Source organism: Onychostoma macrolepis, chromosome 05, assembly GCF_012432095.1.
Source record: "Onychostoma macrolepis isolate SWU-2019 chromosome 05, ASM1243209v1, whole genome shotgun sequence".
NCBI lineage: Eukaryota > Metazoa > Chordata > Actinopteri > Cypriniformes > Cyprinidae > Onychostoma > Onychostoma macrolepis.
The window spans coordinates 41395175-41419606 of record NC_081159.1 but is presented as its reverse complement, the minus strand read 5'-3'; the positions used below and the strand labels follow the sequence as shown (position 1 = coordinate 41419606).

General features: G+C 36.2%; 1 protein-coding gene across 5 annotated transcripts in view; it reads right to left on the bottom strand.

Moving 5' to 3' along the window:
* tnca (tenascin Ca) overlaps positions 1-20831 on the bottom strand; it is a 63796-nt gene extending 42965 nt beyond the window's left edge. For 2 of the 5 annotated variants that reach the window (XM_058775881.1, XM_058775880.1), the window contains exons 1-3: positions 20640-20828; positions 5653-6199; positions 2340-3653 (exon numbers count right to left, since the gene is read on the bottom strand). In XM_058775881.1, the coding sequence (XP_058631864.1) occupies positions 2340-3653; positions 5653-6127 (1789 nt within the window). In that variant the 5' untranslated portion in view covers positions 6128-6199; positions 20640-20828. Of the gene's footprint in view, positions 1-2339; positions 3654-5652; positions 6200-7870; positions 7936-8781; positions 8865-20639 lie in introns of those variants that run through there. The other 3 variants (XM_058775878.1, XM_058775877.1, XM_058775882.1) reach the window with 3 other exon arrangements.
* Between the last annotated feature and the right edge of the window lie 3601 nt (positions 20832-24432).

The following is a 24432-nucleotide window of genomic DNA, read 5'->3' as shown; positions in this document are numbered from 1 at the left end:
AGTAAAAAGAGTTACAATTTAAAACGTTATCTATTTTAATATATTTTAAAATGTAATTTATTCCTGTGATGCAAAGCTGAATTTTCAGCATCATAACTCCAGTCTTCAGTGTCACATGATCATTCTAATAAGCTGATTTGTATTAATTTCTTTCATTTAATTAACTGACCAAGCTTTTGAAAAGTAGTGTACTGTATATCATCAGTAAGTCATTTGTGAGTCTTATGGGCTCCGTTTATTGTGCTTTTCTGAGTCTTTTGATGCCTGACAACCCTGAGTTGTATGGAAAAGTGTATAAACATTCTGCATAACATTTCATTTAGTAATTCACTAGAAGAAAGGTTTGGAATAACATGAGGGCAACAGAAGTTTATTTATTTCTGGCTGAACTATCCCTCTAATTTACAACCATAAAAGCAAAGAGATGCCAATCATCTGGCTAACACCAAAAAAAAAGTGTTTGCATCATCAGTACTAAGAACGAACTAATGCTTTGCAGGGTTATTATTGTTAACTAAAACCATTAAAAATGTTGTTACTTTAAATAAAATAAACATTAACTGAAATAAAATTATTTTATTTTTTACTTTGTAAACTCATTAGTTGCGAAAACAAGACTTTTTATGTTCATGTTGTTTAACTTCAAGTACTAAAATAACCAGTGCTGAGGAAAGTTACTTTTAAAGTAATGCATTACAACATTATGTTACTCCATGAAAAAGTAACTAATTGTGTTACTTAGTTACTTTTCATGGGAAGTAATGCATTATGTTACTTTTGCGTTGCTTTTTGTCACCTGGGTTGGGCTTGCTTGCACATTTTTTTAAACAAATCTCAAAAGTTATGCTTTAGGCAGCTGTAAAGGCGCTTTTACACCAAAAGTGAAACTATAAGGCTCAGGCTGAAGGAATTTCCTATTTATCTCAACTTGGGGACAGGAGAGCTGTCAGCGAATACATGGGAAAACAAAGTAACTTGCATTACTTATTTGAAAAAGTAACTAAAATATTTTATTATAAATATAAAAGTAATTGGTCACATTACTAGTTACTTGTAATCTGATTATGTAACTCATTAAAGGGTTAGTTCACCCAAAAATGAAGATTCTGTCATTAATTACTCACCCTCATGCCGTTCTAAACCCGTAAGACTTCTGTTCATCTTCGGAACACAAATTAAGATATTTTTGATGCATCCCGTGAGCTCTCTGACCCTTCCATAGACAGCAAGGAACCTTACAGGACCAAGGTCCAGAAACATATCAAGGACAACGGTAAAATAATCTATGTGACATCAGGGGTTCAACCATAATTTTACGAAGCTACGAGAATACATTTTGTGCGCAAAAGAAAACAAGAATAAAGAATTTATTCAACCATTCGTCTCCTCCGCCATTTTGGAGAGTATCCACTGAACGTAAACAACATATGCTATTCTGTGTCAGCTGCGTCATTCGGATACGTTGTCTACGTTGTTTGCGCTTTGATCTGAATGTAAATGGCATATCTGCGTATTCTCGTAGCTTCGTAAAATTATGGTTGAACCCCTGTTGTCACATAGATTATTTTACCGTTGTCCTTGCTACGTTTCTGAACCTTGATCATTTAAGGATCCTTGCTGTCTATGGGAGGGTCAGAGAGCTCACGGGATGCATAGAAAATATCTTAATTTGTGTTACGAAGATGAACGAAGGTCTTATGGGTTTGGAGTGACGTGAGGGTGAGTAACAGAATTTTCATTTTTGGGTGCACTATCCCTTTAACGCATTACCCCAAACATTCATGTTATTTTAGTATCACTGAGATATTTTTAATATTTTGAATATATGTAATGTATACATATTTTCCATTTTCATTTGAATTTTAGGTAAAGGTTTAATAATTTTGTTGTGTGTTTTTGTCATTTTTAGTAGTTTTTTTAAATACAGTTTTTATAAATTTTTATTTTGAGTTTTAGTTATTTTAGTACATCAAGTTAAACAAAAAATTAAACTAAATTTTTATATCTTATTTTAATCCAGTTAACATTTATTTCAGTTAACGTTAAGTTATTTTACTTTTTTATTTATTATTTTAGTTAACTATAAGAACCCAGAAAATAACAAGTAAACCTGAAATAAAAATGATGAAAACATGGCAACAAATATATATTTATATTTTTTAAATCCAAAAAGAAAAAAAAAAAACAATAAAATTAATAAAACTTACTAAAAATACTCATAATTTTAAAAAGAAATTATAAATTATAAATAAATAAAGAAATTATAAACAAATTCAAAATATTAATATATAGTATATAAATAATAGTATATTTAGTATAGTATATATGACTTCAATTACCTTCTGAGCAATCCTCGCCAATGTGGCCTTCATCGCAGACGCAGCTGCCGTCCACACATTGCCCCGCACCATTACAGTCATTCGGACAGCTTCTTTCTCCACAGCCATCTCCAACGAATCCCTCGTCGCACACACATTTCCCATTGACGCAGCGTCCGCGGTTATTGCAGTTTCCAGGACAGGTGGGAACGGAGCAATCCAGGCCCTCAAAACCCTCCTGGCAAATGCACTGTCCCTCCACGCAGCGTCCACGGCCGAGACAGTCGTTGGGACACTTCATCTGACCACAGTCCTCTCCGGTGAAGCCTTCGTCACAAACGCATTGTCCCGCGACGCAGCGTCCACGGTTCAGGCAGTTGCTCGGACAGCTCAATTCACTGCAGTCTTCGCCGGTGAAGTCTGCGAAGCAAACACACTTCCCGTCCACGCACTGGCCTCGGCCGTAGCAGTCTGACGGGCAGGTTTTGATGCTGCAGTCCTCACCGCCAAATCCCTCTTCGCAAACGCACTGACCGTTAACGCAGCGCCCGCGGTTGTTGCAGTCATTGGGGCAGCTAAACTCCGAACAATCGTGGCCTTGGAATCCAACGTCGCAATCGCAGCGCCCGTCGATGCAGCGCCCTCTACCGTTGCAGTTATTCGGACAGGAGAGCTTCCCGCAGTCCTCTCCGAAATAACCCATTTCGCAAATGCACACGCCATTGAAACAGCGCCCTTTTTGGTTGCAGTCATTCGGACAGGTCAAGCTGGAACAATCCTCGCCGGAGTAGCCAGCGGTGCAAACGCAACGGCCGTCGATGCAAAAACCTCGTCCTGAGCAGTCATTAGGACAAGTGATCGCGCCGCAGTCCTCTCCGGTGAAGCCTTTATCGCAATAACAAGTCCCGTTGTCACATCGCCCGCGGTCATAGCAGTCATGCGGACAGATGAGCTCGGAGCAATCAAATCCGGTCCAGGGTTCGTCGCAGACACACTCACTATCAACGCAGCGGCCGCGTCCCAAACAGTTGTTGAGGCAATCCGTCTCTGTACAATCATCTCCAGAGAAGCCTTCACTGCAAACGCACACTCCGTTAACGCAACGGCCGTTCTCACCACAGTCAACCGGACAGGTCTCCACGCTGCAGTCCTCACCCGTGAAGCCATCGAAACACTCGCACTTTCCATTAACGCAGCGGCCCTGGTCGCTGCAGTCTCCAGGACAGTCGGAAACGGTGCAGTTGGGGCCCTTCCATCCAGGCTCGCAGATGCAGCCGCAGGTGTCCGTGCTGTAGTTTCCATGGCCGCTGCAGTAGGGCTTAGTTCCTATAGCACCTACACAATCAGGAGGTACATGTAAGAATTTAAACATGCTATTTGCTAAAATAGCGGGATTTACAATTATAGAAACATCTCAGTTATCAAGCTAGGTGAATGGCATTTGCTAAGGAAAGGGTCGTGACCTCCCAGCTTTACAAAGTGTTGCACAATTATGTGTCAATGAAGACATTAGCATTAGACAAAGTGGCTTTTTTGATTTCAGCACCTACTATTTTTTTATTTATCATTCAAATGAATTCCGTCTCTGAGAATTAATTAATCTTCAGAGACAGAATTAATTTAAAGGAACACTCCACTTTTTTTGGAAATAGGCTCATTCTCCAACTCCCCCAGAGTTAATAAGTTGAGTTTTACCGTTTTTGAATCCATTCAGCCGATCTCTGGATCTGGCGATAGCACTTTTAGCATAGCTTAGCATAGATCATTGAATCCGATTAGACCAGTAGCATCGCGTTCAAAAATGACCAAAGAGTTTCGATAGTTTTCCTATTTAAAACTTGACTCTTCTGTAGTTATATTGTCTACTAAGACCGGCGGAAAATGAAAAGTTGCGATTTTCTAGTCCGATTTTGCTAGGAACTATACTCTCATTCTGGCGTAATAATCAAGTAACTTTGCTGCCGTAACATGGCGCGGCAGGCGCAGTGATACGCGCGCCTGAAAGTAGTCCCCAGCCAGGTACCTAGTTATAATATAGCTGGGGACTACTTTCAGGCGCTGCGTAATATCACTGCGCCTGCTGCCGCAGCAAAGTTCCTTGATTATTACGCCAGATTGGGAGTATAGTTCCTAATCATATCGGACTAGAAAATCGCAATTTTTCATTTTCCGCCAGTCTTAGTACACGATATAACTACAGAAGAGTCAAGTTTTAAATAGGAAAACTGTCGAAACTCTTGGTCATTTTGAACGCGATGCTACTGGTCTAATCGATTCAATGATCTATGCTAAGCTATGCTAAAAGTGCTATCGCCAGACCCGGAGATCGGCTGAATGGATTCAAAAATGGTAAAACTCAACTTATTAACTCTGGGGGAGTTGGAGAATGAGCCTATTTCCAAAAAAAGTGGAGTGTTCCTTTAAATGCTAAATAAAAATAAAAGGTGCTGAAATCTAAAAATCAATAAACAATTTTGTATATTGTATATATATATATATATATATTCAAATTATGTCTTTCTGACATAGACAAACAAACAAACAAATAAATAGATATTTTTATGATTATATCCCGTCTCTGATGTTAAACAAACAAATGTTTTTCTTTTTGTTTTAAATTCAGTCTCTGAGGCTAAATAAACAAACAAGAAAATATATTTATGATTTGAATGATTTGTTACTAAGATTAAGCAAACAAACAAGTAAACAAACAAACAAAATAGTATTAACTAAAACTAAAATAATAGGTTTTTTTTTTATTTACATTTTGTCTCTGAGGTTAAAAAAATATTTTTCTTTATGATTGAAATTCTGTCACTTAGGTTAAATTAAAAACAAGCAAGCAAGCAAACAAACAAACAAGAGACCAGTAGTAAGTCAGTAGTAGCCTACTAAAGGTCATTTTAGTTTGAGCAGGTCATTTTTAGACCTTTGCCCAAAAAGAAGGTGGGCATCAAGAGGTTAATGTTTGAAGAGTGCAATTTATGCACCATTAGCATTACCAAACTGAATAAAGAAATAATGACTATTTACAGGGTTTTTTTTCCCAGGCTTATTTGACAGGTTTTTCGAAACACTTCACCACCTCTCACACTGGTCAGCCCCTCCTTAAACTTATGCCATTGATTGGGCTTTATGCGCAAAAAGATAATTGTTTTAATGGTGTATACACTTTGTGAAGAAATCAACATAAGCATTTCTTTGTCTCTGCATATTAAACTTGAATTATTTTAACATTGAAAGACCTTTAAAATTTGACTGCCTGTAACACTGTGAAATCTCACACCCTCAATAAAGATGTGAATCTCAAAGTGTGTGGAAAGCAAACACTTACCTGTGGCCTGAGCGCTGCAGCAGGTGGTTTCTGTGGCGCATTGCTCTCTGAGCGTCGACACCTCGCCCTCCAACATCTCCAGCCGATTCAGGAGCTCCTTCAGGTCCGGCAGTCCCTCCGTACAGCCGCATGCCTGCTTGGGGATGTTGATGCGGTGGGTGAAGACGATCTGATTACTGCTGTCCAGTGCGTGATCTGTTACTTCTGAGCCAGATGGCGCATCCTTCTGTTCAAGATCTGAACCGGCGGGAGAGTCCAGATCCACCAAGCATAAAGAACTACTGGGAACTTTGATGTTGTAGACGTGGTTAAAAACGACCGGTTGGGAAGAGGTTGGAAGGGTTACGTTGTGTATGCCGGGAATCGTCAGAGCTTCCCGTCGGTGTCTGATCATCCTCTTTACCAGGCCAGCATGATTTAGAGTCATCAGGGTTGCCAAAACCAAACAGCTGAATGTCAGACCTCCTGAACCCATGTTTCTGCACTAATGGATGCTTGTCTTGGCAAGAAGGCCTGCCTGGTGAGTCTGGACAAAGTGCTGCTGTCTCTGAAAAAGCAAACACACAAAACATATAATAAAAAAAGAAAGAAAGAAAAATGTCACTGTAATTGCAAGAATAAATAGAAAATGCAAAAACATTTCTGGGAAACCCATTCAAAGCACCATCATTTTAGAAACAATTGTAGTAATTATTGATATTTTGAATGTTTTTATTTTTGATTTCTGTTTTTATTTTAATCTCAGTAAAATTTGTATTTTCTATAATAATATTTAATGTTTTAGTTTTAGTAATTTAAGTACATCAAGTTAAACTAAATAAAGAAATACGTATAAGTATATTTTATTTTATTTAAGGTTTAATTTATTTCAAGCATGTATTTTTTTTAATAGTTTTTGTTAACTATAACCTTGATTTGAATGCATTACATTAAATGTGTAAAAAGAAAGTTTCGCAGAAATTAAAACGAGCAAAAAACGAGATTTTTTTTATAGTAAAAAGCATTAAATGACAATGCAGTGTTTAACTGCAGCCATCTTTAAATGGCTTAAAACTGATAGCGGATTGAGCACAGCTGTCAAACTAAAGATAAAAATGTAAGTAAATAAATAAATACCTTTTTTAAGGGCTTGAAAGCCATTGGATGGTTTTTCAACAAACTGATTAAGCATTATGTGAAGGGCAGAGTGACTTGCCTGTTAAAAAATATTGATAGCTAATATATAAAATGCACGAACTGAACATATGCCAGATTAAAATCTACACCAGTTATTGAACTAAATTTATTGCCACTACATCTTCCAGGACTATGGGGACCATCGCTCATCACTATCAATATCCTTATTGTTGAATCATAAAATATTTTTTTTATTTCTCCAAGACACTCTGCCAGATTCCTAAAAATATAGTCCGTTTTTGTCTTTGAGCATATTAATAAAATCTGCCTTTCCCGTCTGCACACTTGATCTGGGATGACTTCATATCTGGACATGGAGCTGTGTAATTTGTGGATGGTGGATGGGGGCCAGAGTCTCGGTCTCCTCCGCAGCGTGGGAACGCTCATCTGAAGCTGGTTCTGGATGTCCACGCTGCCTCCACATGTCTCAGATGTCTGAGCGTGTGCGATGCTGGAGAGAAAAAGTCGACTGCAGGACCTCAGAGCGATTCAAAAGAGATATCACCACCTACACCACCACGGCCACAGGGACTTCCTGTCTCTGCCACGTGCGTGAGCGGCACTTCCAAACGTGGAGGAAACCGAATGCAAAAGCCATTTATTTTCTCCCAGCTGTTCAATGATAAGCTTTATGCAACAAGTTGGGGCATGAAAAACGTGCACTGCATTGTCTACAAGAGAAATACCAGCTAAAAACTATAATGACAGGTTAGTGACAGTCACAGGTCGTCTTTGTGATCAGCTTATGAATGACTTTCCCAGTTTTTTTTTTTTTTATTGCATTTTCATTTGCCTAATTTGAGCAGACTATAATGAGATGCTTGGAGTCAAAGGACTTTAATCATGTTAATAAGAGTAACCAGACAAGACCTGCTCATTTCAATGATGGCCACTTTCCTGTTGCTAGAATATTGAATATTCCTGTGCTGATCATATTGAATATTCAATAGAATAGAATAGAATAGAATAGAATAGAATAGAATAGAATAGAATAGAATAGAATAGGTGATGTAAGCGACATGTTTTGGAATGGCACACATACCATCTGTCAGATATCAGTGAAATATTGCAGGTGTCATCAGAATCACACCTGCGTCTGTGAAACAACTATGCAAACAGCACACACACACACACACACACACACACACACACACACACACACACACAAGACTCAAGAGGGAGCAGTTAGGAAACTAGCCAATCAAAAAGGCTCTCTGCCTGTCAGTCATTTCTCTGGAGTCTTTTAAAATGGATATCAAACTGGTCAATTTAATTTATAATAAATAAAATTATTAAAAGACATGACAAATAAACCTTCAAATGTTATAATTCTTTGAGTACAATTATTTATAAAAAGATTTAATGCTTACAACGTACATTATGAATACCTTTATAATGCATTATACATAAATGTTTTTACATTTTTGATAGAAGTCATAGAGAAATACAGTAAAAACTGTAATATTTTGAATTATTACATTTTTTTTTAATTCAGTTTGAATAGATTTTAAAATGTAATTTAATCCTGAGATGCAAATCCGAGCATCGTCTTCAATGATCTTTCAGAAATCATTCTAATATGCTGATTTGCTGCTAAAAACCCCAAACATTTCTGATTATTATGCATGTTGAAAACAGTTGTGCTTCATAATTTTTTTCAGGATTCTTTTATGAATAGATCAATAATGAATAGTTCAAAAGAACAGTGTTTATTCTATTTTAAATAAATATTAAGATAAATAAAAGTCTTACAGAGACACAAACTTTTGAATGGTAGTACTGTATACCAAAAGGATTTCCGCTATAGAGCCTTTTTCTGTTAGTAAACATTGTGATGTTTTTCTGTGGGCGGAGCTTAGGTGGAGGCATAAAGATTCCCCTGAGCGCTAACGCTAGCTATGAAGTTTTGTTAGCTTGTTTTTTTAACAACAACTGGAGAAAATCCGATTTTACCTGCACATGTAAGGTCACTCACTGTCCGGACTGCGACTGTTATTTGAAAAAGGTAACTTCAACGGACGAACCCAGATTGGCCGACCAGTACACGCTCACGATCTTACAGGATCACCTCCGGTTGAGTGCCTCGCATCTATAGAGAAGCCTAACATGTATAGTAAAGACAAACTCACCTGTCTCACAGAAGACAGACGATTTGAAAACTGCTGGTTGGAATCTACAATAGGTAGTAATTATTAACACCATGAAATTGTCCTTTCTAATCATTAAGCCAGCCAGAATGTTGCTGGACTAATAACCTAAACGGTCTAACAGTCTAGAAATTCATCCAAATGAAAAACATTTCCCTTTGAGATTAAAACAGCATGTAAAACATTTTTATTGAAGGCAGACCGTAACAAAAGCAACACGCATATAGTTAACAAGGCAGTGGACCAAACCACACCGAGCAGATATCCACGGGATCTTGCTTGCACAGTGGACATTGTGTTGTTTACAGGTGCATTGTGCATGTGGTTCTCATTTATATGGCTGCTGGTTAAATGAGCACCATCAGTAGTTGTAAAGTGCAGTAAAAATGGAACAGCAGGGGAGTGTTATTCAATTCTTGTCCATGATTTTGTTGCATGCCTTCTTTTTAAAGTCTTTGTTAATTTAATAAAGACTAGTCTATACATAGACTTAAAATGATAATATACACAGGTATGTGTATTTATTGTCAGAATATAGTTTGGAATAATTGGATTTTTTTTTAAAGTGTTAAGAAGTTTCTTATTTTCACCAGGGCTGCATTTATTTGATAAATAATTTGGTAAAAAGAACAATATTGTGGAATGTTATTACAATTTAACACAACTGTTTTAGTTATGAATATTGTGTTTGTGTAATTTATTAAGGCGATGCCAAGCTGAATTTTCAGCATCATTACTCCAGTCTTCAGTGTCACATGATCCTTCAGAAATCATTCTAATATGCTGATTTGCTGCTCTTATTTATTATTATACAGAGATACACATAGACATGTGCAAGCATTATACATTATGTACTGTAAATTGAAAACAGAACTTTCAGTGGACAGCATGAGAATGTTCAACCTATCCATTTATGAATCTTTTTCATGTGACATTTTTTAGGTTTTTCTTCGAACACTTTGCCAGCGTCATAAAAATGCTTGAATAAAAAGCATGCAATCTGATATTTGAGATGCATAGTCATCACATTCTCAGTGCAATGACAGCCTTTAAAATGCAATTAAAAGTGTATTCATGACCAGACAGAAAAGAAATATGTTGCTGTCATCAGTACATTTTTTAGGGTGTTCTAATAAATATAAATATAAATATAAATTACATTTAGTCATTTAGCAGACGCTTTTATCCAAAGCGACTTACAAATGATGACAATAGAAGCAATCAAAACCAACAAAAGAGCAATAATATGCAAGTGCTATGACAAGTCTTGGTTAGCTATGGAAGCAAAATAATGACAATAGTTTTTGAAACATAAAGCATGCTGAATTCCACAAATCGAAAAAAAGATGCTGAAGATGTTGAATTAAACATACACACAATCAGCATTTCCACATGTTTTTGTAAATGAATGACTTGATCCACATATGGACTTCATCAACCGCCGCTTGCGCCACCTGCTGGTGAGCGGTTGACAGCAGCTGGAGATCATGCATCGGTGCTCTACTGCTATTCCTGCGGTTCCCGGATGTGCAACGCTGAATTTTCTGCCGAATTTTAACCACTGAATTTGTGGCAGCGAATTTGGAAAGTGAAATAAAATGACCGAAATTTGCCTGTCGAATATTATACATCGTATTTTTAAACAGATTGAATATTTTGGAAGTGAATTCTGGAAGGTGAATATGAATTATTGAATTTTTAATTATGAAAATGTGTGTGAAATATTTTGAATTGAAATATTCACAGCTTAAATAAATAACTATGTTAAATTTCAGGACCTAAAAATGCAAGCCCTGGAAATACAAGGCATTAAAATGCAAGCACTGTTAATTGCAATGCATCTTTTTTTCGATTTGTGGAATTCAGCATGCTTTATGTTTCAAAAACTATTGTCATTATTCTGCTTCCATATTAGCCTAACGCATTACACGTAGCAAGGTGTGTGTTTTTTTTAAATATATATATTAACAAGTAGATAGAATAGAAAAAGAATAGAGAAGGCTAGTGTTAGAGGCCTTTTTTTTTTTTTTTAAGAAAACAAGCAGTTAGAAAACGAGTGTGCAAGTGTTAAGGCCCATTCACACCAAGGACGATAACTATAAAGATAACGATAAAGATATAGTTCTAAAAATCGTTCTCAATATTAGACCACACCACAGCTATAACGATAAAGTCACAGAGAAGCGATATCGTTGGAATCACTTTCAGAACGATTTTTTTCGAGCTGATGAGCGATAAAAACATCGACACCCAATCAGAATCCATCCTACTATAACAAGCTCGATAATTTAAAGCGGCAGACGTGTGCGCTTAGAATAAACAGATGATATCGTTCGCTGGTGTGGACACTAATATTGTTATCTTTATAGTTATCTGTATAGTTACCGTTCTTGGTGTGAATGGGGCTTTAGAGGGTCAAGTCAACAACTAGATCAAATAGAATTAGAATAGAGAGTGCTAGAGTTAAAGGGTTGAATAAATATGGAAGAGATGTGTTTTAGCCATTTCTTGAAAATGGCTAAGGACTCAGCTGCTCAAATTGAGTAAACTGAATAAATATACGAGTTTATAGACACTGAAGGTTCCTCGTGAAATAGACACTGTTAACAGAAAATACAACAAAAGCTTACAAAAATCTGCTATTTGCATATTCTATGACACCAACCAGTGAGATTAATCATAAGTTAGTGAATTCGTGCATTGCTAAAACTGTATGATAAACTGCTTGGTATTTAGCTTGATTTAAAAAAAAAAAAAAAAAAAAAGGCTAATAATTGCATGGTTCTTCCGCTTAGAGCAGCCTGATGTTAAGTGCTTTGTATCAGGTTACAACGCTGACATGGAAACCGTCCAGTTTATGGATCTTCTAACCTGTGACCTTTGGGTTCCCAGTCAAGACCTTTAGCCTCATCCTCACACTTTGAAGTGTCCACTCCTTTCCTTCAAACCCTAACAAGGGTCGACCCTGTGACCCTACAGCCCTTAAAGTTCAGTTGAAAATGACGTTCGAGACTAATGCAAAAAGGATCTTCACCTTAACAGACGAGTTTATGAGATCGTATTCTCAGCATGCGCACAATAAAGTTGAAATACACGCCAGTGTTTGGGTCACTACCATAGGTTCAGGAACAAAGGTATGAATTCAGTGTAGATCTATTACAGTTCCTCCCACGTTCTTTTAAAACATCAGGATGTGAACATATAAAGCTGAGATTGAATTTCACAGGCTTTCCTCCTACATCTGGAGAAAGTTTCTGGAAAATACCTTGTGTTGCTAATGCTAATTTGGCTACAGTTAACTGCACATATGCTTTGCTACTTGTGACTAGGACTGGTGGTGTGGATATGTGTATATACCACATAACAGAAATCTGTTAAGCTGCAGATGATCTGCAATACCATGAATGAAGTCAAATTTGATGTCATAATTATGACATATCATAATTATGACTTACTGGGCCCTATCATACACCCGGTGCAATGCGGCGCGAGGCGCCGTCCTGCGCCACGCTGTTTAAATAGCAAATGCATGTGCGCACCCATGAGCGTGCTGCTCTAAAAAAGAGGTGTGTTCAGGCGCATTGTTGAACTGAAAATAGACTGCGCCATAGACCAACTCAAACCTGGTTTAAAGTCTAAAGTCAATGGCGTAATTATTTTTTTGGTATTTAAAGACTGCGTTAGTAGAAAATGTGCCTCGGGGTGGGTCCACAACGTGCGTTCACTTTGCTTATTAATTGCTCATAATTATGAGTACCTATAGAGTAAATCTATAAATTTAGACTTTTCATAATTATAACTTTTTCTCTCGTAATTATGAGCTTCTATAATAATTTAGATTTTTATCTCATAATTATAACTTAGTATCTCAACTTTGACTGACATAATTTAGACTGTCGTACTTCAGAATTTTTATAACATGAATTAGACTTATATTATAATTTAGACTTTTTATTTCATAATAAGACATGATTTAGAGAATTTTCTCTCATAATTTAGACTTTTCATGTCATAATTGGAGATGAAACGTGTCTCAACTTTTGACATTTTGTCAACTTCGGCTTTTTATGTCATAATTTAGACTTTTCATCTCATAACACTGATTTACTATGTCATAATTTTTACTTTTCAGCTCGTAATTATACTTAGTATCTTATGACTTCTATATCATAATGATTTACCAAACCATGACTTTTTTTTTTCTTATGTGGCAGAAATAACTTCCATATAAATTAAAATGAGCAAAACTATGTCATGTTAATTACAGTCTCCATATAAGACTTAAAATTGTCCACCCCTACTTGCCACTTAATCTAAGCAATTTGTAAAGATGTTGAGGAATAAATAAGCTATGTATTTAAGAATATTATAAAGGGAAATCCTCCTCCTGCAACACACATCTGCACTTTCTTTAAGTTATAATCCAGAATTACTGTATCTTTATTAGTTTTCCCTGTACTGGCAACAGAAAGGGAACTTTCCCACCTGGAAACAAGGACTAGGAATGTTGGCCTCTGTTTTCCACCATCTGTTTTGCCTGGTCCACAGCAAAGACTCTGAGCATGTGTGTGTCATACGCGTTTAGACTAGAAGAGCTCCGGCCATCAAACGTTTTAAGCGTTCAGTAGATTCCACCCCTAAGAAATATACAAATCAATAGTATACAAAGTGTATAGCTTAAATATAAACTATCCATTGTAACCCTATGGCAGGAAGTATCAATCTACACTCCAGATGAAGTATAGAGCAGACTGTATGCTGTATGTGAACACTCTAACATGTTTAGTCCGCTGGCAGTGGGCGATTACAAGACTTTGATTGATGTCTACACCGAGCACACTGCCATATGCTGTTTTCCTTGCTGAGGGAAATAGATTTTGTATTTTTCTGGGTAATAAAAGCTTTCTATCGAAAAAGCATAAAAGGATTGTTATGATTAATATCATGGTATTATTATATCTGCAATAAAAACATCTTATAGCTAGTATAAAGTTATTTAAATCATTAGAGCAGGGGATTGTTCAACCACATCCATCTGGTGGCTTTTTAATATTTTGTGAGATAATATCAGTTTCTAAATAGTGTGCGATTAATTAATTAATTAATCAATTAATTTATTTATTAGCCTTAGTTCTACAAGTAGTTTTCAATAATGACTTCAGGGATGGATGGATGGTTCTAAGACATGAACCATACTAGCCAAAATGTATAATTACTATAAAATTTTACTATATGTTGATCTAAAGCCATGTAATAATAATAATAATAATAATAATAAAATACAGTTTGATATAGAACTGATACTGTGATATTGTTGCAAGCTGTTATATCTGAATAATTCTGGATGGAAATATACTTTATTGTCCTGCGAATCAATGCTTTCCTCATTAAGGCAACCTCCAGAAATCTCCAATTTCACTGACCTGCTGAATGCTTCCAGAACTTTTTCAGTGATGAGGATACCATGAGAGCACTGCCCCTACGTGACACTTTCCCTTAAGTAAGTGAGAATTTTGACGGTGAAACGGATACACCGGACATGAATTCTCTCGTCTTCAGTGGCCGCTTACCAAAGCGAATGAGTGATTCTCACAAAAAAAAAAAGAAAAAAATAGCCTGGAAGCAACAGCAAGGAAGATGATCCATCAGCAACAGGCCATCTGCACTATGGGTCCATATGCGACTCAGACCTCTCTGTCTAGACTCCCTGAGATTTATGGGAAGTAGGCGCTTATATCAAAGATTACTCATGGGAACACAGACCCTAGAACACACCGTATAACTGGTTTGCAGTGCAGCTGTTCGGACCAGATCACTGTTGACATCCATTTTATTCAGCAACGCCTGAATGTACTTGACTTGAATGAAAAGTTGCACATGGACATAGTTTAGATTTCTTTAGTTTTTATGCTAGCATCAAATAGAAAGACTTGTTGACAACTTAAATGTTCAGAATAGTGTACTTCTCACATTGTTTTAGCAGTATGCAGCATATATACTGTGGAAAGTATGCAACATTTTTGCATGTACGATAAAAGTAACGCAAAAAATGCTGTATACACTCGGAGCACACTGTGCAGAATACTGTATAACAAAATGCAGTGTATAACTGATAAACCAGATCATCAATCACAATTGTTAACACTTCTATCTTGACTGATACTTAATCATACTGCCAAAAGTTAACACATTTTCGCTTTGGCAGTATCACTGAGATTTTATTTATAATTAGATTTTTTTTTTTTTTTATATATATTTTCCTTTTTCATTTTCATTTGAGTTAAAAGTGGACATTTTTTGTGTGTTTTTGTAATTGTAGTAGTTTTTTAATGTCTATATATTGTAGTTTTTCATTATTTTTTATTTCAATTTTAGTTAATTTTAGTACATCAAGTTAAACTAAATTAAAATGAGAAACTGTGCCTTGACAGCTAGCTGAAAACAAATATTTTAGTCCAGTTAACATATTTTAAGTAAAATAAATGTTTTTTTTTTTTCGTTTTTGTTTTTCTTCTGTTTTTAGAAAAGTAGTAATGAGTAATGCAATACTTTTTAGAGAGTAATTGGTACAGTAATCTAATTACACTGTAGAAGATGTAATTAGTAGCTAATTAATTACCTTTTCAGAGTAACTTACCCAACACTGTATATAGTCCTCTAAATGATAAGTCTAATATATTAGTAAAATACTATAAAATATAATACTGCATGACACATTCATTCTCATTTTCTAAACTTCACGATTTCTCTTTATTTTTCACACTCGGACCATCTATTCAAACACAATCTGGAATAATTGAATTGGCCATTATCACATCAATGGCAGATTGGTCTACCAAAAAAAAAATAACCCTCACATTTCACACTCATACAATGTTCTTTTGCGCTTTCTTAAATGAAGCCCAGAGGCTGTGGGCCGGTCTCACTCCAGCTGTCCTGACAGACCCAGACACCTTCTACTCTCTCTTTCTCTCCGTTCCCATCATTCCTTCCACACCATCACAGGAGGAACCGCACATAGCAGAGGCATCATAAACCCCCGTCAGCCGCTGACCTCCGACAATTTATGCCCTTTCATTTCAGCTGGATGGAGAAGGGGGCTTGACTCTTTCCTCAGGTCTTAAACCTCAAACGCTCACCTCAAACGTCCCACTGTGCTCACCTGATGCACTTCCATAAAGCTGCAGATAAAACTGCCAGGGTGAAAAAAAGACCATCTGGTTTTTAGCATGAGCTTCAGAACATTCAAATGAATTACAATAATTCATACCTAATACATTCTGCATTATCATACAGAGTGATGATTTGTAAACCACAAAAAGACCACACTTGCGTTTAACAGTGTGGTAGAAGTCGAAACACCATGTACTGTCATTTATGGGGCCACTGAGTGTCATCAAAAAATTCTCTACTTTCCGCTTTCCAAAAATACTGCACATTTTCCTCATATAAAAACATGTGTTGTATCAATGATAAAGGCTTCTTTCCAAAATCAGGCAACTACTTTTTAAAACCCTATAAGTATCAGGAGAGACATATGCACAGATGAAGCACTGCTTACAAGCCAAAACAGTTGGTGGATTTTGATGTGATGGACAAGAGGAGATGGACTTTTTCACAGTAGGAAGCGCTATTATTGATTATGGACACATATTTTGGCCAGAAGTGATGCTTTTGGCTTCACAAAATGTTAATTGATGGACTGGAGTGGTGTGGATTACTTATGGATTATTGTGATGTTTTTTATCATCTGTTTGGACTCTCATTCTGACGGCACCCATTCACTGCAGAGGATCCATTGGTGAGCAAGTGATGTAATGATAAATTTCTCAGAATCTGTTCCCATGAAAAAACAATCTCATCTACATCTTGAATGGTCTGAGGGTGAGACATTTTCAGCTATTTTTCATTTTTGGGTGAACTATTCCTTTAAAACAATTTCTATGTTGCCCCCCACCTACCCATTTTATTGTCTGTTGGGCAAAAATCACCAAGCAAACCTCTCATCAACAGACCACACAATTTGAAGAATCACTCATATCTGTAACAAACAGTGCAGGACGAGTTGTACACTACAGTTTAACACAGAGTTTGAAAAAAAAATCAGTGAGTACGAGCTATAATAATAATGATTTGCTAAAGCAAGAGCCACACATTAAATAGTAATGGTCTGTTTATACACCTGAACCTCAGAAACCACAATGCCTGGAGTCTTTCCCTTAAATACATACACACAGAGCAGCTGCTTCCCACAGATCTTTCTCTCCTTTCCACAGGACGATGTCATTTTCATGATGTTCACTCATGTCATATAGACATGCACAGACTGACAGATGGATACATGCCTTTTGCCAGGTGATATCAAAGTAAGACACCACACTAGTTTCTGCCTTTCATCAGTCTGTCAGAGTCTCTCACATGAACACAAATGTACATGAAGACAATGCCTTGATATATCATATATACTTGACCATGGAAACTTTCACAACCCATTTAATCTCTGTATGTGCACTGTACACATATACAGCACATATTCATTGTTGAAATATTCAATAGGACCAGCAATATATATTCAGATTTGCCAAAAATATAATTAAACAAATTTTGATATGAACTCAAACATTTCTCATTACATTTCCCAACTAAAAATCAATTGATGCATGCTATTCGCATTCATATACAGTATAACAGTCTCATTTTACAACCCAAATTCGTGAAATGTTGGGACGTTTTTTAAATTTGAATAAAATGAAAACTAAAGGACTTTCAAATCATATGAGCCAATATTTTATTCACAGTAGAACATAGAGAACATAACAAATGTTTAAACTGAGAATTTTTACACTTTTGTCTCAAAAAGTTGGCACGGGTGCAACAAAGGGCTGAAAAAGCAAGAAATTTAGAAAAGATTCAGCTGGGAGAACATCTAGCAACTAATTAAGTTAATTGACATCAGGTCTGTAACATGATTTGGGATGTCTTAGAGAGGAGTAAAGGTGGGCTTTCAATCTGTGAAAGAGTGCGTAAAAAGATTGTGGAATACTTTAAAAACAACGTTCCTCAACGTCAAATTGCCAAGGCTTTGCAAATCTCATCATCTACAGTGCATAACATCATCAAAAGATTCAGAGAAACTGTAGAAATCTCTGTGCGTAAGGGTCAAGGCCGAAGACCTTTATTGGATGCCCGTGGTCTTTGGGCCCTCAGACAACACTGCATCACTCATCGGCCTGATTCTGTCATTGATATTACTAAATGGGCCCAGGAATACTTCCAGAAACCACTGTCGGTAAACACAATCCGCCGTGCCATCTGCAGATGCCAACTAAAGCTCTATTATGCAAAAAGGAAGTCATATGTGAACATGGTCCAGAAGCGCCGTCGTGTCCTGTGGGCCAAGGCTCATTTAAAATGGACTTCAAAGTGGAAAAGTGTTCTATGGTCAGACGAGCCCAAATTTGACATTCTTGTTGGAAATCACAGACGCCGTGTCCACCGGGCTAAAGAGGAGGGAGACCTTCCAGTGTGTTATCAGCGTTCAGTTCAAAAGCCAGCATCTCTGATGGTATGGGGGTGCATACGGTATGGGCAGCTTGCATGTTTTGGAAGGCACTATGAATGCTGAAAGGTATATAAAGGTTTAAGAGCAACATATGCTCCCCTCCAGGCGACGTGTATTTCAGCAGGACAATACAAAACCACATACTGCAGCTATTACAACAGCATGGTTTTGTAGTAGTAGAGTCCGGGTGCTGAATTGGCCTGCCTGCAGTCTAGATCTTTCACCTATAGAGAACATTTGGCGCATCATTAAACAAAAATTACGTCAAAGACGACCACGATCTCTTTAGCAGCTGGAAAACTATTTTAGGCAAGAATGGGACCAAATTCCAACACCAAAACTCGAGAAACTCATAACCTCGATGCCCAGACGTCTTCAAACTGTTTTGAAAAGAAGAGGAGATGTTACACCACGGTAAACATGCCCAACTATTATGAGACCTGTAGCAGGCATCAAATTTGAAATGAGCTCATTTTGTGCATAAAATTGTAAAATTTCTCAGTTTAAGCATTTGTTATGTTATCTGTGTTATATTGTGGATAAAATATTGGCTCATGTGATTTGAAATTCTTTTAGTTTTAATTTTATTCAAATTTTAAAAACATCTCAACATTTCCGGAATTCGGGTTGTAAATTCTTTTTATCATTTCTTATAAGTTTTATAAGAAATTTTTGAAACAAAGTTGATACTTCAAATAACAGAACTCTGAGAAATACATTTTTCTTCTGGGTTCCAAAAAGAATGATACCTCTTTAATGTCTAAATTGTTTCTCCAAGACAGCAATGGGATTAAATGGAGAACAAATTGAGTCTGCTGCTTCTCCTATAGTATCAGAAGAGATCTTAAGGCGTCAGACTTGTCAAGAAGTTTGCAAGTCTGCAATCAAAAGTCAATATGGTTATCTCAACTCATTATGATAAACATTTGAGACAAAGTTGATACTTCAAACAATTGAGAACTCAATTGAATCTCCTCAACAGAACCTCTGAGAAAGAACATTTTCTTCTGGGTTCCACTACATTGGAAAGAAAATAAAAATGAGATCTCTTCAATGATTCAGTTGTTTCTCTGCATGAAGAGCAAAAGAAGTCTCCTGAGAAAAAGAACCCATTAATCTCACATGTGTCTCCAGTAGTCAGAAAAGACTTGCCAAGAAATCAAAGTCTGCAATCAAAAGTCAGTTTATCTCAATATGAATAGAATGACAACAGTTGAGTAAATTTTATGAGAATTTCTAGGAGAAACGTTTGAGTCAAAGTTGATATTTTAAATAATCAAGAACCGAATCCTCCTCAGCTGTGAATAAACAACTTCAGTGAAATAATTTTTCAATAAGCTTCCAAGACATATATAAATGAGATGTCTTTAATGTCTCATTTGATTCTCCTAGACAGAACTGAGATTAAATGGAGAGCAAATGGAGTGTCCTGCTTCTCCAGAGAAAAAAAGAGCCCATTAATCTTGCATGTGTTCTGTAGTTTCAGGAAAGATCTTAATGTCTCAGACCTGCCAAGAAATCAAAGTCTGCAATCAAAAGAGAGTTTATCTAATGTATATATGAGCAGCATGATAACAGTGGACTCATTTTCATGAGAATTTTTAGGAGAAACGTCTGAGACAAGGCTGATACTTAAAATAACCAAGAAGTTGAGTGAATCACTTCAACTGAACTTTTGAGAAGAAATGAAATCTCTTCAATGCCTCAATTGTTTCTCTGAGACAGCAATGAAATTAAACGGAGAGCCAAAGGAGCCTCCTCAGACATATAACCTATTCATTTCACATGCATCTCCTGCAGTTTCAGAGGAGATCTTAATGTCTCAGACTGTGCTCAGACCTGCCAAGAAATCAAAGTCTGCAAACTCAAAATTTATTTCATGAAAACAGTGAAATTTTAGTAGAAACATCTGAGATAAAGTTGATACCAAAAGTAGCATAATTAAGAACTCAACCTCCTGAGCAACGAAAGAGAAATCTCTAAGCAATAGAAATTCTCCTATGGGTCAACAGCAGAGTGAATGCAAAGTCCAAAAAAAGCACTGCATTCATAAGAAGAAAAAACGAGTGAAATTAGAAATCAGAGGAAGTGGATAAAGATACCTGTGGTGATGAATGGAGCTTCCAGTGCCTCCTTGCAGCCGAGCAAATCAGGTGCAGATGACGCAAATCAAATGACAGCGACGAGGTGAGGATGTCCAGTGTTCCAGACCTCCAGCTTCCGTCTGTCTCCGTCTCTCCACGTGCTGGAAGATCTGAGAGCGTCCGTGATGTATTCCACACACCCGTCCGTCCACCCGCCCGCCGAGCCTCTGGGCTGAAGTGTGCGAGAAGGAGAGACAGAGAGGATAAAAGCACTACACCTCTTTAATATGAGAGACTTCAGACTGAGCACTGTGAATTACAAGGACTGCCCTTAAATAGCCTTTCCACGAACTCATACATATTCTCTCTCTCTCTCTTTCTCCTCCTGTTCATCCCTCCTACTCCTTTGAGGTGTTGAGATGCCTACACACTCAGCATATATTACCCATACTCTTTTCTCCCTGGAGCAAGAACATACGCCTATTCTTACAAGTTCAAGAGAGTTTCTACAGAGACATAAGAGCAAACAGAATATTTAATAATCCTACAGTTTTAATCCGAATGTGCTATGAAGATATGCACAGAAACATAAAGAGGATGAACTAAAAAACTGAAACTGTATAAACGCACACCTGGATATGAGAGTCACACACAAGCAGCACAACTGCAAAGCAGCAAATCAGCATATTAGAATAATTTCTGAAGGATCCTGTGACACTGAAGACTGGAGTAATGATGCTGAAAATTCAGCTTTGAATCACAGGAATAAATTATGTTTTAAAATATATTCATATATATATTGTAATAATATTTCACAACATTACTGTTTTTACTAAATTTTTTGTCAAATAAATGCAGCCTTGGTGCATTTTTCAACATTTTTTTTCCTAACTGAACATCCCATCAGAAATACAGACTACAGAAGTAAAAATGTTAGCAAATAAAAATACAAAAATCTGTACAAATATTCGTTGAATTAAGTTAATATTTTTATTCAGTATGGAAGCATTAAATTGTTCAAAGTGACAGATAATACATTTATGTTACAAAAGATTTTTATTTCAAATAAATGCTGTTCTTTTGAAGTTTATTCATCCTGAAAAATAAAATCTTTTCTACAAAAATATGCAATATGATAATATTAAGAAATGTTTCTTGCAAATCAGCATATTCGAATGATTTCTAAAGGATCACGTGACACTGAAGACTGGAGTAATAATGCTAAAAAGTTGGCTTTGCATCACAGGAATAAATTACATTTTAAAATATATTACAATAGAAAACAGTTATTTTAAATTGTAATAATATTTCACAATATTTCTGTTTTTATTATTTTATTTTATTTTTGCAATTTTTAGATCAAATAAATGCAGCCTTGGTGAGCAGAAGAGTCTAACAAATTTTTGAACAATAGTGTATCTACAACATTTATGATCTACTGATTTCCTATGGATAAAATCAACTATGATCCTACATTTTTTTCTCACTGAACATGTTTTTTCTCAGGCATAGAGATTACAAATGTTTGCAAATGACATGCACACTTTAAAATTTTCACACAAAAAAAGAAAAAGGTCAAATAATGGAATGAAATTGTTTATTTTTAACTCATTGAAAACCAACTTGCCAGATATGTTTCATCCGATGCCCATGCATGACAAAATAATTCTTTCCCACCATAGCAGATACCGAAACAGTCAAGAAGCATGAAGACGCACACCAGATCTTGGGACATTTTCCGAGCTCAGTTAGAGCTAGATACACATAACAGATGAGACCACAAAGAGCATTTAGAAGTTGTGTTGAAAACGGTTTTATCGACTGATGTAGCTGTAATTATCAACTGCAGGCCAACACTTTCACTTCCAGTTCTAACAGGTTGGAAAATGACTGAAAGAGACATTTTACAGATCATTTACTCACATCTTCAGTTTGTTTACTATTTATCTGAACAGATGCCACTGCACATGACATTATAACTGACATATAACATCAAAAGGCACTACTTTCTGGTCAATCAGCCACCTGTTTGCAATTATCACGTCAAATGCTCTCCATTTCACCATAAAACCAACGTATTTCCACGTTTCATAAATGGCAAACAGAGTGAAATCCCTGCCAAAGTGTAATAATCCACTGTGCTGTTTCTTCAGAAAGGGTGCCGAACTCACACATGTAGCTTGAAATCTTTCCTCATTCGCAGATGCCCAGAGGGTCAGCATCGTAAAGAGTTTTGTACCAGATATTTTCTAATCTATATGGCTCATTTGCATGGTAACTGCATCCAAGACTCAATCTAAATGCAAGCTGATATTTTGATGTGTTAATCCCAGTCAAAAACGCATGAAGAGTTTTGCTAAAAAATATGGCACTTTACGTTCCACAAATGGGACTTGAAACTCAACTTTAAACACTGCCCGGCATCTTGAGAAAAAATAAATAAAAACATCTGCTGATTTTTGAAAAGACACAGTAATATTACCTCAAAAACATCAATAAAACCTTTCCGTCATGTACAATTTGTTCACAAAATAAGAAAAGCAGTCTCGTCAGAAGTTTTAGTTTTAATGACAAAAAAAGTATTCAAAATGCATCATTTACAACTTCTGCAACGGAGTGTGAAAAAAAAGTAATATTGAAAAAAAAAAACTTTACAAAATAAGCAAAATCTGCAAATTTCTGTCACTGTTTGGATGTAGGAGTTAGTAAAACACCCACAGATGAAATAGAAAACATCTGGGTCATGTTTGCATTTTCTTCTGTCACTGGTCATAATTATAACCTTCAAATCAGGATTAGGCATTAAATAATGTCTTCAGAATCATTCATGCATGTGAAAATGAGCTGGGAATTGAAGAAACGTTTGTAATCTGGCTCAGAGGAAGACAGGAATTTTTCTGCTGATTAAGGGATAATACAAGACTTTTTCACCTTGCAAATTGTGGTCAAAACAAAAATGCTTTGAAATGCATCACATGTTGTGAGAAAGTGTGACATTCAATCAAAACAGGCACTATGTTTGGAATCAGCACCTCAAAATTAGTAAGAAACAAATATTGGATTTCATTCAGCAAATATGATGCAGGCCAATGCTATAGGCCTTTTTTTTTTTATTAATGCATGTTTATGGTCTTACTTACATGAATGATTTTTCAAACTTTGGAACCATAAACTGATAAATATCAAACTACCTGAATTTCAGGTATCACCATTTTGGGGTGTACTGACTGACAAATTTGTTAAAACTAGCTACATTTCACCATTTCATGTAACATTAATTGCTTTGAGCAAAAGTGATGGGAGGTTTGTGGAAAATGTTAAATATTTGTGAGACTGGTCACTGGTCAGCATGAGTCAATAAATGTGTTTTTTTTTTTTTTTTTCCATGAGGCCCTTTTTACATACAAAAGTTAAGTCATGAAGGCCTGTGTAGAAACGTGCACAGGGTGAGTTGGATTGGTTCTGTTTCAGCTTGTTATCATTGTTTGCCAATTACATCACATTGTCTCACCAAATAAAACCAAAATCGCCCACAACTGCATGACAACAGCATTACCTTACTTTTCCATAAAGGATCTGGAACGGTGTTGTTAAAAAAAAAAAAAAAAAATGTAATTGAAGTAAAGCTGAAATAAAACAAATATTAGATGAAAAACATGAAAAAGCTAAATATTATGTTGTAAATAAAACAAAGATTACTGTAGAATTTTTTTACAAGAAAATACTATTTCAGTCTAATTCAAAATATGTTACTTGCTATTTCTTTGTAATTAATTGTGAAATTTACTAGCCATTTCTGAGTGAAACGTAC